Genomic DNA, 14801 nt, shown 5'->3' on the forward strand with positions numbered 1-14801 from the left:
AGTCTGCAGTCACTCTGTATGACTGCAGACTTATGAATCCCCCCAGCGTACGCACTGTGCGCTGTGTTGATTTGCCGGTTTGTGAGCTGGGACAGGAAGGTACATATGCGTTATACATACTCCTGGCCACAGCCTGGCTAGTGAGCATGGCCTTGCTCCATACCCTTGTATTGAGCGAGGCCGTGCCCCATCTAGTGATGCGGCTGACCTGTGGGTGTGGCTGACTAGAGGGCACGGCCTCTCTACATACAAGTGTATGGGAGCGAGGCCACACCCACTGGCCGGGAGTATGTATAACTCATACATACCTTCCGGTCCCGGGTCAGAAACTGGCGAATCCTCAGAGCTCAAGTGCGTATGCTGGGGGGATTCATAAGTCTGAAGTCACACAGAGCGACTGCAGACTTATTGATTTGGACAGGACAACCCCTTTAAAGAGGCTTTCCACTTTTAGGAAACTCCTGCCCACAGGCTCAGCTAGGTATAAAAAAACCTGAGCTTTACTTTACATCGCTGTATCTTTTCCGCCGCCCAGGTCTTTGGTGTTTGACTGCAGTAGTAATGTCATGTTGAGAGCACTGCACTTGATCACTGAGCTCAATGGCACTGGCAATGTAGATGCTGAGCTCAGTGACTGGCAGCAGTACTGTTAACTTGATATCACCACTGCAGTCAAACAGCAAAGACCCAGGCGGCATTGAAGACACATTGCTGACACATGGGAGGATAAGTAAAGATCATTTTGCCCCGATTCATCAAACTATTTACTACAGAAAGTTGGCGTAAAAAGCTTTGAAAATTGTAAAACTTTTGCACAACTAAAAGGCTTGCTAAAAAGTTTTGCGACTTTTGGCGTTTTTATGCCATTTTTGCCCAGCTCCAATAAAGTTTGGATGGGAGCATGGTGAACCACGCTTTTTTAATTCATGATGAGTGATGGGCAATCACCAACTGGAGTAAGATTTGTTGTGTGGCATATGCCTTTTCCCGCCTCGCCTGAGGTGAGTGACTTTTAATGAATCAGGCGTCTCATACTCTAATGCCGGTCTTGATGTATCGGGACCTTAGTTTTTTTTCACACCTGAGCATGTGGGCAGAAATTTAGTGAAAGAGGAAAATCTCTAAGTAGTGAAGCATTATTTGAATAGGAGCTGATATGCTGCGCTCAGCAGCGGCTGCTGTCCAATAGCCGGATCTGTGCTGCGCTGCTTCTATCAGGGTCTACATTTGTTCGCCGCCATGACTAATAATAGATGATGACTTAGCCTAGTGATAGCTGATCAATATTTAATGCTCAGACAACCTCTTTAAAAAATATCAAACTGTACTTTTTGAACTCGGTCTTATTGTAATTTTTTTAATTATCAGGTGACAATATGGGTAGATTCACACTCTGCAAATTAGTCGCATTCATTTGCACGTGGTTTGCAGAAAACGATGCACACACTGCAAACACAATCCTAATTAGATAAAACTAATTTTCATTCACAGAAGGTTTTGCAATAAATTTGCCAAGTGTGAATATACCCTAAAAAGATCTCTTCAGATGCTAGAGTTCACAGAAAAATACAACTAGCTTACCAGAAAAGTGAAATATTCATGAAATCAGCACATATGATTATAATTCTCCCAGTGGGCAAATACAAAACTAAGCTGAAATTAATGGGTTAGAAATGTGAGAATAACTTTCCACATTCTAACACTCCGTATGGGGGCATTTTCCAACTCGTTTATGTATTCTGCATCTAGTGATGCTTAAAGGAGAATGCCAGATTATTATTAATTATGGATGTCAGATAATGCTATAAGAAAGTGTCAGTGCTACCAAGAGCAACCAATCAGATTCTAGCATATTGCCCAAATATATTGAAATTCAGTAGAATTACCAGGCATTGCGCTGTTCTATTTAGTTTAACTGTTTCTTGTTTGTGTGTGAGGTTAAAAACTTTGCAATTGAAATAAAGCCAACATATCTGAGCTGTTCTGCGCAGAAATCTGACATCACTCTACCAGTGTCCTGAAAAGATTTAAATTAATATTTCGTTGTATCTAATATTTGCTTTTGTATTGTTTTTTGTTTCCAAATATATAGAGAAAGAGCTTAAACCTGGTCTAATACCTTCTGAAATGCCTGATATACCTATGCAGAAAATTTGGGGCAGATAGGACTAGTTTTTTATCTGTAATTAAATTTTTGCTTTTGTAATATATTTTTGTGTTAATATGTTGAGAACGATAGGTTCTAAAGAGCTAAAAGCCAGTGTAAAACCTTCTGAGGTACCTGATTTACCAAGTTGCCAAATTTAGAGCACCTCTTCTGACAAGCCTACAACCTGCAGTAACCATCGCTCCACCATACCGCTCCACGACCAGCCCTACCCTCACCTACTGTGTCCTCACCCATTCCTTGTAGACTGTGAGCCCTCGCGGGCAGGGTCCCCACTACTCCTGTAACAGTCGCTGTCACGTTTTGTTCAAGATTATTGTAATTGTTTTCTCTATGTATACCCCTTTTCACATGTAAAGTGCCATGGAATAAATGACGCTATAATAATAAATAATGATAATAATTTATCCAGTCGTTTGCTCATAAATTAATATTTGCTTTTGTAATCCATTATTTTCCAAATATGTAGAGATCGGTAGGGCAGAGAAAGAGAGCTAAAACTTATATAAAAGCTTCTGAGGCGCCCGATTTACCTAAGTGTCAAATTTGGGTCAGATTAGTCAAATTGTTTGGCCGTAAATTTATTAATTAGTTTGCTCGTGTGTTTTATTTTTTGTGAATATGTCGTGAACGGTAGGGCCTATACAGCTGAAACCTGGTCTAAAATCTTCCGAGGCACCTGATTTACCTGTGCCACAAATCATATTAAAAAGTAAGAATGGATATACTTTTTAACATCTTTTCAATAGATGACGTACTGTTATGATCTATGTCAGGTTCGGGTGTACGGCGGGGGCACAGAAGCCGAGCCCACAACCTACATGATGGATGCCGACTGAGTTATAAAGCTAGCACGTGTCTCTAACAGCAGTGATCAGAGCTAGTTCGGATTACTGCTCTTCAACCATTCAAATGCCAGTGTCAATATTGTTCATGGGATCCTGATGGATTGCCATGGCACTGAAGCCTGTAATGAAGGACCACTCCCCGTTGTTGCCTTTGGACACTCATTTTCACTAAATATTGCAATACTGTGGTAGTTCAAGCATTAAAAATATCACAGGCTCAACTCCCTAAAGGGGACTAAAAAAGAAGGAAGGAATTGTTTTTCAAAATATTAAAACAATAAGTTTGAATTACTCCACCTTTTCTCAATACAAAAAAACAAGAAATAAAGGAAACACAGGTGTTGTCACATCTGCAAATGTCTGATCCATCAATACATACAATTATTTAGCATGTTAGGTAAACTCTTTAAGGAAAGCTGTTTTAAGTCATTGCATCTCTGCAAAAAAATAAAAAGATGCAATAAAAAGTAATCCAAAAGTGTATGCACTCTAAAATGTTACCAATAGAATCTAAAACTTGAAGTGCAAAAATCAAGCGTTCACTCAGCTCCATCGACGATAAAATGCAAAAATGATGGTGGTTAGAAAACGGTGAAAGACAGCTATTTTTTTTAAAAAAAAGTTCAGATTTTTTTATAAAAAAAACAAAATAACAAGTTTGGCATCACCATGAACTGTCTGGAAGATTCATGTTGTCTGGTCATTTTTACCCGAATAGTTTTTTTTTACAATTTCAGCCCAATATTTTATATGGTAAAATGAATGGTGTCATTCAAAACTACAGCTTATCTTACAAAAAAAGCTAAATTTGTTAGAGCTATATCGATGGAAAATTGAAAAAGTTGTGGCTCATGGAAAAGAAGTAGGAAACAAAACAAAAGCACAAAAACAAAAATTAGCTAAATAAGGACAATGTTACATTTGTGTGATAACAAGGAATTCTCCGTCCCGTCTCCGACTAAACAAATTCCTTGTCAATAGAGACTTTTTTTTTTCCTTGCAGTTTCATTTTGAGAAACTTTCTCTGTGCTCACTAATAAGATTCAATTCCACTGAGTTTTCAATGGTGTTTCATTAGCGCCACTAATACAAAGGCAATATGTTGACAGAGCACTGATTACTTTCTACTCTGCTGTGTACAGTGCTAGAAATGCTAATTTTACTTATTTTGACACTTAGCCCCAGGATATACTTTCTAGATTTAACATCTTGTTTATATGGTGCACTGCAAAACATTTTAAATTAGTGTTACAAGAACCATACCAGTGTCTCGTCATTAACAAATAATTGCATTGCTTAGTACAAGTTCAGATTCATTTACTTATTTATACAAAAACAATATCAAGGCTGCATGAAATGTAATCTCATGTTGCTGTTTGTTCTGCTTGAGAAAGTGCAGTGTATTCACGTGAGTATTTATGAAAGTTCTATATCACCAGAGGCGAAAATCTGATTGAGTTGGGTAATATTGAGCATGTAAAATTAGGTACTGTAAAAATGCTAATATCGTAAATGAACCATTCATGCATTAATGGAAAATTGGAAATATTCTGTTTCATGCTACGATTATTTTGAATACTCTGGTTGATAAATTACTTACAAAATTACTGTACTGTTTCTACTTTTATTTCCCATATACAGCTATATTGTAGAATTCATTGCGTTTGAAGCAGTTTTTAACAACTTGTTTTTATAGTGCAGACATTCCTGATCTGAGAATGAAAGCTGCACTTATTGAAGGCAGTTTCTGGCAAACGTGCTATGGCATATGCTCGGATATACCATTGTAATGTGCAGGATACCCAGTACATTGGGTATAGGTTGGATCCCTAGTGTCATCGATGGTGGCCATGCCCATTGCCTAGCGTACTGATGCAGTGGTGGTCACATGATGATGAATCTGAAGGGGTGATGCCAGAAATTACTGTTCCCTCATGGCAAAATGGTCAATGGCATACACCATGATAGTGATATAGAAATGAATCCGGAGAGGCAGCAGTAGTGTAAAACAGTAATAACTTTACTTTAGAGCATCAGATTGTAGAACAGAAGATGGTGGTACAAGAAGCTTGATGGTTACATATCTGATTAACACGGATGCATATTTCTTAAAGAGATTGTCCCGTCTTGGGGTACAAGTCAGCAGTAACTCTATGGGACTGCAGACTTGTGAATCCTCACAGCATGCACACTGGGCTCTATGATGATTCTCCAGTGCAGGCGTCGGGAGCAGGTGATCATATTATCGCAAATATGCGATTTGCATACTTCTGGCCACATTCCGACTAGACATACAGTATCTGGCCTAGCTCAATACACTTGCATTGAGTGAGGCCACCTAGTCGGCATGTGACGGCATGTATGGAAATCCCATACTTGAGGTCACTCACCTGCCACTCCCAACGCAGGTACCAGAGAATTTTCACAGTGTGCTCGATGTGAGGATTCACAAGTTTGCAGTCAAATATAGTGACTGCAGACTTGTAGCTTAAGACTGGACAACCCCTTTAAGGCTGATTTCATTAACAACTGTCAACAGCATCTTACAGGCAAGCATAACTGGGAATGGATAGGGAACGCAGTAGAGTATGTTCCAAGACAGTCTGTAGGATCTGCTTCTAAACATGGAAGACTAACCTAAATGCCTATCTTCTCAAATAGCTTTCACTCCATACTGAGTTGCTGCACCCTGGTAAGCCTCCAAACCCCAGTACCCTCTATTCTTTATTAAAGTGGCGTACACAGACAGAAAAGGGCCTCTGTGAAAGAACAGTATATTGGCCCTTTACAGTCCAATAGTTTTGTCTATGACCAAACTGTTAGCTGCTTTGGAGATGGAAGTGGACCCCTTACCTCTTGGGTCCCTGTGCGCTGCAGGGGTTGTACCAATGAGATGTATATCCCTGCTTCATTACATGTAGGTTGCGTCAATTGCTGAGAATGCAGTGCTCTAGAAGGTTCTGAAGCAGAATCACGTGACCTGCATGACTTTCATCCCAACATAAAAAAGCAATGAAATACAATGCTTCTATCTCTGTATATAAGCTGGGTGTAACGGGTCTGGGAGGCGGAACCTCTGGGCTACAATACAAGGGGGCGGTCCTTGTAAGGGAGCGGGTGGCGACCAGGCAGGCAGTCACAGGAGGTGACCTGGACAGTCTTTGAGTGAACGGGACAGTCTCTGAGTGAACGGAACATTCTCTGAGTGAACGGGGCTGGAGGTCACGGCAAGTGACCGGGGCAGTCTCTAGGTATAGGGTTGGTACGACCTGTGGCGGCTGAAGATAGACGAGAGCTCCCAGGTGAGCAGGCGAGAGTCTCTGGATGAACGGGTGGTCACAGCATGTGACGGCGGAGCCTCCAGGAAGACCAGCGGACAGGCGACAGATGAGCGCTCCCAGGTGAGCGGGCAGAAGTCTCTGGACAGGCGGGTGGTCACAGCACGTGACGGCAGAGCCTCCGGGTAGGCAGACAGACAGGTAGCAGATGAGCGCTCCCAGGAGAGCGGGCAGGAGTCACTGGACAGGCAGGTGGTCACAGCACGTGACGGCGGAGCCTCCAGGTAGGCTAGCAGGCAGATAGCAGATGTGCGCTCCCAGGTGAGCGGGCAAGCTGGTCCATAGACAGACTGACAGGAGTTGGTAGGCAGACCGTCGGACCTCAGGCAGGCAGGCAGGTAGCTGATGTGCGCTCCCAGGTGAGCGGGCAAGAGTCTCTGGAATAGCTGGTGGTCACAGCACGTGACAGCGGAGCCTCCGGGCAGGCAAGCAGGCAGGTAGCGGAGAAGCGCTCCCAGGTGAGCGGGCAGGCTGGTCCTTAGACAGACTGACAGGAGTAGTAAGGCAGACCGTCGGACCTCAGACTAGCAGACAGGTAGCAAGTAATCAGGCAGGAATCTGACAGGTAACTGGCAACGGGACCTGAGGGCTGAAGCACAGGTGAGACACAGGTGCAAACAACATTGCTCGGGCACCTCCATTTTGGAGGAGGTGCCTTATATATGATGAAGTCCTCCGGCCATTGGCCGGGGACTCCTTAGGACGACGCGCGCGGCCCCTTTAAGAGGAGGGGAGCGCGCGCGCGCCCTAAGCACAGGGGCCGGGAAGGAGCGCGCGCTGAGAGCAGAGCGGGAGGAGGACGCCGGGAAGGAGCGTGTGCTGACAGCAGAGCGGGAGAGGGACGCCGGGCACGGGGCAGAGCAGTGAGGGGAGCAGCGTCCCTGCCTAGCAGAGGGCAGGGACGCCGGCACTACAGTACCCCCCCCTTTAGGCCCCCCCTTTTTTAGGCCAGACAGAAATTTAGCTAGGATGAGAGGGGCATGGATGTTCTCCCGGGGCTCCCACGTTCTCTCCTCAGGACCAAACCCCTTCCAATCTACCAGAAAAAAGGTCTTTCCTCTTACCCTTTTGGTGGCAAGAATGTTCTCTACCTCAAACTCGTCCTCAGCGGAAACCGGAGCAGGAGGCGTACCTGTAGACTTGGAAAAAGAGTTAAGTACCACAGGTTTGAGGAGAGATACATGGAAGGAGTTAGGGATCCGTAAGTTGGCCGGGAGTTTCAATTTATAGGCCACCGGGTTGATCTGACTGGTGACCTCCAGAGGTCCGATGAACCGAGGCCCTAACTTGTAAGAAGGTATCTTGAGTCGAACATATTTAGATGAGAGCCAGACCTTATCTCCTGGCCGAAATTGAGGAGGATCCAGGCGTTTTTTGTCAGCGTGTCTTTTCATCCGTTCGGACGACTGAAGGAGTGCGGATCGGGTACTCTCCCAAATGGAGGAAAATTTGCTAACGAGAGATTCCGCAGCCGGGTTGTCCACCGAGGTGGAGACAGGAAAAGGAATCCGAGGATGCTGACCAAAGACTACAAAAAACGGGGATTTGGAGGAGGATTCGCTCTCGTGATTATTGTAAGAGAACTCGGCCCATGGTAGGAGATCCACCCAGTCAGAATGGTGGGCATTAACGAAGTGCCGGAGGTAACTGGTCAGGTTCTGATTGATCCGCTCCACTTGACCATTGGACTGTGGGTGGTAAGCGGAAGAGAAGTCCAGGGTGACGTCTAGTAGTTTACAAGTGGCTCTCCAGAAGCGTGAGGTGAACTGTACCCCACGATCCGACATGATGTGGAGGGGCAGGCCATGAAGACGGAAGATGTGACGAATAAAGTCTCTAGCTAGCTCGGGTGCAGACGGGAGGCCTGGTAGGGGAACGAAATGAGCCATCTTGGAGAAGCGGTCAGCGACCACCCAAATGACCGTACAACCGGCAGAGAGTGGGAGGTCAGTTATGAAGTCCATTGCAATATGCTGCCAGGGGGCAGCAGGTACTGGGAGCGGAAGGAGGCGACCGGCTGGCAGATGTCTCGGAACCTTGTTGCGGGCGCAGGACACACAGGCAGAAACAAAGTCTATTACATCCTTGTGCAGGGTAGGCCACCAGTAGTGACGGGAAATAAGCTGGAGGGTCTTCTTCTGACCAGCGTGGCCAGCCAGTTTAGACGAGTGACCCCAGTGAAGGATCTTCTCCCGATCAGGTACTGATACGAACGTCTTTCCGGGAGGGAGACGATTTAGACTCACGGGAGCCACCTGCATTACTCTGGCGGGATCGATGATGTGTTTCGGATCTTCCTCGAGATCAGATACCAGAAAGGATCGAGACAAGGCGTCCGCCTTGACGTTTTTGTCAGCCGGGCGAAAATGAAGGACAAAATCAAAACGAGCAAAAAACAAGGACCACCGGGCTTGGCGCGGGTTAAGTCTCTGGGCATGCTGGAGGTAAGCCAAGTTCTTGTGGTCAGTGTAAATTATTACCGGGTGAAGAGCCCCCTCAAGCAGGTAACGCCACTCCTCCAATGCCAGTTTGATGGCCAATAACTCTCGATCTCCTATGGAATAATTGTGCTCTGAGGAGGAGAAGAGTTTAGAGAAGAAGCCGCAAGTTACCATCCTCCCGGAAGAAGATTTTTGAGTAAGTACCGCTCCAGCTCCAGAGGAGGAGGCGTCCACTTCCAGGAAGAACTGCTTGTTGCCGTCCGGGCGATGCAGCACCGGGGCGGAAGAGAAGGCCTGTTTTAAGGAAAGAAAGGCTTCTTCTGCTTCGGGCGGCCACTGTTTGGGATTAGTACCCTTACGGGTGAGCGCGGAAATTGGGGCAGTCCGGGAAGAGAAGTGTGGTATGAAGAGGCGGTAGTAGTTGGCGAAGCCCAGGAACCGCTGAATGGCTTTCAACCCCTCCGGTCGGGGCCATTTCTCGATGGCAGACAGTTTCTCTGGATCCATTCGTAGGCCGGTCTGAGAAATAATGTAGCCCAAAAACGGAAGCGAGGTCTGCTCAAAGAGGCACTTCTCGTATTTAGCGAAGAGGTGATTCTGCCTGAGCCTGAGCAGGACCTGACGAACGTTCCTCCGGTGAGTCTGGAGATCCGGAGAGAAGACCAAGATGTCGTCCAGGTACACCACTACGCAGGAGTAGAGAAGGTCCCGGAAGATGTCATTGACCAACTCTTGAAAGACGGCAGGAGCGTTACAGAGACCAAAGGGCATTACCAGGTATTCATAGTGGCCGTCCCGGGTGTTGAATGCCGTCTTCCATTCATCCCCCTGACGGATACGAACCAGGTTGTACGCCCCACGGAGGTCTAGTTTGGTGAAGATTCTAGCCCCCCTCAGACGATCAAATAATTCTGGAATGAGCGGAAGGGGGTACTTATTCTTCACCGTGATCTGGTTTAGGCCTCTATAGTCTATACAGGGACGGAGAGAGCCGTCCTTCTTTTTGACGAAAAAGAAGCCTGCTCCCGCCGGGGAGGTAGATTTCCGGATGAATCCCCTGGCCAGATTCTCCTCAATATATTCGGACATCGACCGGGTCTCAGCAGCGGATAAAGGATAAATACGCCCACGGGGAGGAGTAGTACCGGGTAACAGGTCGATGGGACAGTCGTATGGTCTATGAGGGGGTAATGTCTCTGCCTCCTTTTTATTAAAGACATCAGCATAAGACCAATAAGGAATCGGAAGTCCAGGTAGATTAGCTGGGGTAGGAGAGGGACGGACGGGATGGACGGGGACCAGGCAGGTCTTATGTCCCCAGCGAAGGACTTCTCCGGTCTGCCAGTCAAGCACGGGTGCATGTTTCTGGAGCCAAGGCAGACCTAGCAAGAGGGCGTGAGAGAGTCCAGGCAGAACATGAAAGGAGATACTTTCAGAATGCAGCATTCCCACCTGCAGAGTAATGGATTCGGTGATGAGTTGGATGGGGCGTGGTAAGAGCCCCCCATCCACGGCAGCCACAGACAAGGGTACAGCCAGAGGTTTGGTGGGGATGCGGTATTTCTCTACCAGGGACTGTGAAATAAGATTCCCGGCTGCTCCAGAGTCCAGTTGGGCTAGTTCGAAATAACGGTTCTCCCCGTAGACGATTGAAACTGACAACAGCAGGGATGGAGAGGATTTATTCTTGTCTAGGTGGACCTCTCTGAGCGAACCTAGACACAGGCGTTTCCCGACCTCTCCGGGCAGGCACGGATCCGGTGCTCCTTACTGCCACAGTAGAAGCAGGTCCCCTCGGCACGGCGTAAGTCCTGACGGGTCTTGACCATCTTGGTCTGGTCGACCTGCATAGGCTCAGGAGGGTGTACCTGGTTAGAGACAGAAGGAGTGACGGGTTTCTGAAAAGTAGGAGCTAGATGTAGTAACCTCCTCTCACGGGTGACCTCTCTGGCACGCTCCTGGAACCGTAGGTCAATCCGGGTGGCAAGAGTTATTAAGTCATCGAGAGTGGTAGGAATGTCCCGACCGGCAAGTTCATCTTTAATACGGCCGGACAGACCCTCCCAGAAGACGGAAACCAGAGCGTCGTTATCCCAGGCCAGCTCCGAGGCAAGGGTACGGAACCGTATGGCATATTGGCCCACGGTGAGGCTTTCCTGACGGAGGCGTAGCAATGATGATGCGGATGAGGTCTTCCGTCCGGGTTCGTCGAAGACTTTCCGGAAAGCCGTGAGAAAAGCAGGCAAGTTGGACACCAGGGGGTCTCCTCTCTCCCATAGAGGATTTAGCCAGGCCAGAGCCTCCCCGGTGAGATGGGACATGATGAATGCAATTTTGGCTCGGTCGGAGTTAAACTGGTGGGACAATAGTTCAAAGTGCAGGGTGCACTGATTTATGAAGCCCCGAGCCTGGACGGAGTCGCCTCCGAAGCGAGGAGGTGCAGAAAGCCGGGGTCCGGGGTAGGATACCATGGTATTAGTGGGCAGCGGAGCTGCCGGATTGCGAGACATGGCACTGGCGGAGGTTGTCGGTGGAGCAGTCAGAGTATCCAGGCGAGTATTGACATTCCGCAGGTGACCCAGGATGGGACCTTTGACGGGACAGTTCATGACACAGGTCCGAGAGCGAGGGAGCTTGGGTGCCACCGGGTTCCATGGCCCGAGCAAACTGTAACGGGTCTGGGAGGCGGAACCTCTGGGCTACAATACAAGGGGGCGGTCCTTGTAAGGGAGCGGGTGGCGACCAGGCAGGCAGTCACAGGAGGTGACCTGGACAGTCTCTGAGTGAACGGGACAGTCTCTGAGTGAATGGGACAGTCTCTGAGTGAACGGGGCTGGAGGTCACGGCAAGTGACAGGGGCAGTCTCTAGGTATAGGGTTGGTACGACCTGTGGCGGCTGAAGATAGACGAGAGCTCCCAGGTGAGCAGGCGAGAGTCTCTGGATGAACGGGTGGTCACAGCATGTGACGGCGGAGCCTCCAGGAAGACCAGCGGACAGGCGACAGATGAGCGCTCCCAGGTGAGCGGGCAGAAGTCTCTGGACAGGCGGGTGGTCACAGCACGTGACGGCAGAGCCTCCGGGTAGGCAGACAGACAGGTAGCAGATGAGCGCTCCCAGGAGAGCGGGCAGGAGTCACTGGACAGGCAGGTGGTCACAGCACGTGACGGCGGAGCCTCCAGGTAGGCTAGCAGGCAGATAGCAGATGTGCGCTCCCAGGTGAGCGGGCAAGCTGGTCCATAGACAGACTGACAGGAGTTGGTAGGCAGACCGTCGGACCTCAGGCAGGCAGGCAGGTAGCTGATGTGCGCTCCCAGGTGAGCGGGCAAGAGTCTCTGGAATAGCTGGTGGTCACAGCACGTGACAGCGGAGCCTCCGGGCAGGCAAGCAGGCAGGTAGCGGAGAAGCGCTCCCAGGTGAGCGGGCAGGCTGGTCCTTAGACAGACTGACAGGAGTAGTAAGGCAGACCGTCGGACCTCAGACTAGCAGACAGGTAGCAAGTAATCAGGCAGGAATCTGACAGGTAACTGGCAGGTAACTGGCAACGGGACCTGAGGGCTGAAGCACAGGTGAGACACAGGTGCAAACAACATTGCTCGGGCACCTCCATTTTGGAGGAGGTGCCTTATATATATATACACTGGGATATATAATTCTCCCATTTCTATATATAAGCTTAGATATTAGACTTATGTGCAAATATTGAAAAATACAGAAACTATAGTAGAAAATGGTACAACTGCATTATACAGTGAATAAGCTTTGTTTGCTGAACCGTGGATGAAGCATATTTTTGCAAAACGTGCGTCGGGAGTGGTGAATCCTTGGTACCCTGCCAGGTATTAACTGGTTCCCTGCTTGGCCTTATCTGATAACTTGACACTATCTGGTTAAGACACTATCCAGTAATAGGATTATTGCAATATAGCTGTGCTCAATATACAATCTATATATTGTCTATACCGTTTGTGGGTGGCGTACTTGGCTCTTAGATCTTCCCCTAATCTGTTCTATGCTATACTTCTCATGAATATTGCCTTCCCTTGCTCTACCTTGATTTTATCTGTTATGTTGACTTTCTATGCTATTCAGTGTTCTTTCTGGTGATAATTCGTTGGCATATCAAGTGGGTATCTGTTTTATATGTAAGGATTATATAGGGCATTTTATTTCTTTCCAGGTGTCTCCTCTTTTTTTAGCCTCATTTGTGCTGTGTTTCACTAGTACTATGTTGTCTAGATTTTCTGATTTAATAAAGTGATTTATTTTTACTGTTTGGCTTGCATGTTTCTCATTATATTGATGTTTCTCTTGTGAGGTGTGGGTTGAGTGCTATGTCCCTATGTACCACTTTCGGTAGACTTCTCAGAAGGTACAAGGGAGTGACTACAGGTGGTATGAGAATTCAGTGGTCTAGAAGGTTCTGAAGCAGAATCATGTCATCTGCATAACTTTCATCCTTACATGTTAAACTAGGATATATAATGCTTCTATGGGCTCGCTCTCACTTGCGATTAAATCGGAGTAATGCAATCTGATAGAAAATCGGATTGCATTCGGTCCAATGTTAATCTAGGAGAGTGTGCTCATATGCATTTTTTTTCAGCCCCAACTCATGCCTATCTCTAATGCTTCCATCTCTACACATTTGCTTAGATATTAGAAATATTTACAACTATTTAAAAATAAAGAAACTATAGTAGAAAATGGTATAAATGTATTATACAGTGAATAAGGTCTGTTTGCTGAAACCTTGATGAAGCATTTTTTTTGCGAAACGCGTATTGGAAGTTGTGGATCCTTGGTTCCCTGCCAGGTATTGACTGGTTTCCTGCTTGGTGTCATCTGATTACTTGATACTATCTGGTTATTTGACCACTTCCAGTAATAAAAGTATTACAGTGGTCTAGAAGATTCTGAAGGAGAATCATGTGACCTGCATAACTTTCATCCCTACATACAAACTGGGATATAAAATGCTCTCGCCCTCTTTAAGATTATATATTAGACATATTTACAAATATGAAACAATACAGAAAATATAGTAGAACATGGTATAAGTGCATTAGACAGCGAATAACCTCTGTTTGCTGAAACCAGAATCGCTCCACACGTTAATGCTTGTATTAGGAAACATATTGAATTAAAAGAGCAGAATTTTCACATTGATGACTCAAAATAGGAATGGATGCACACAAATAACATCTATTATCCGAAAATACCTTTTCACCCATAGCAATGTGAGTAAAGCAATTGCCTGCCATTATCAGCCGCTAGTGGCGTAATGCACTGAGTTAGTCACAATTACTACTCTCACAAATTTGGATATTTTAGATATTTTCCTGCCTGCAGTCTCTGACCCTAATTTCTCTTGTACTTGCAAACTTTGTGATAGTGATTCCAGTTTTCTCTATCTATCCTATACACCGTGTATAGTAGCCGGGTGTGATATAAAAACATCTTCTGCTTCGTAGTCATTTCCTCCTCCCACATTAGTAGATGCCATGCATTTAATACAGATAACAAGGTACAATCTGTACTCTTACCGAAGCTCTAAAATGCTTATGACATTTCCAGATGGGTGTATCCGTCTTACAAAATTGAAATCTCCAATATAGATGCTCCCATCAGGTCCAGTTGCCATAGCAACAGGAGCAAAGAGCTTGTTGTTATGTACTGGTCCATTGCAAGTGGAGCACAAGAGGGTTCTCTGCAGACCATTACCCATCAGTGTTGAAATCACAGGAGGCTGCTGTGATATGAATATATTTTCTCCATCTCCTTTGTGCAATATCCCTAATAAGAAAAGAGAAATTCATCCATTAACGTATAATTTTACATTTTTAAATGGGAGACATTTTTGCATTTTAATTACATTTTTTGCAGCAAACTAGATTTGGACTATAGTTTATAGAATCCTAAAAATAGGACGGAGAACACCAATCCCTGTCTAACAGAGCTAACAATCTTATTTCCATAAATCATTAACACATGATACACAATCTATGG

The 14801-nt window shown here is 46.3% G+C and overlaps 1 protein-coding gene across 5 annotated transcripts in view; it reads right to left on the minus strand.

Annotated features, from left to right (window-relative positions):
- Nucleotides 1–14801, minus strand: part of TENM1 (teneurin transmembrane protein 1) — a 1319062-nt gene that overhangs the window by 160678 nt on the left and 1143583 nt on the right. For all 5 annotated transcript variants that reach the window (XM_073641092.1, XM_073641091.1, XM_073641090.1 and 2 more), the window contains one exon: nt 14339–14588. In XM_073641092.1, coding sequence (XP_073497193.1) covers nt 14339–14588 — 250 coding nt within the window. The remainder of the gene's footprint in view (nt 1–14338; nt 14589–14801) is intronic.

The sequence above is a fragment of the Phyllobates terribilis genome, unplaced genomic scaffold, assembly GCF_046119375.1.
Source record: "Phyllobates terribilis strain yellow unplaced genomic scaffold, ASM4611937v1 Scaffold_7__3_contigs__length_470593459, whole genome shotgun sequence".
In the NCBI taxonomy this organism is placed as follows: domain Eukaryota; kingdom Metazoa; phylum Chordata; class Amphibia; order Anura; family Dendrobatidae; genus Phyllobates; species Phyllobates terribilis.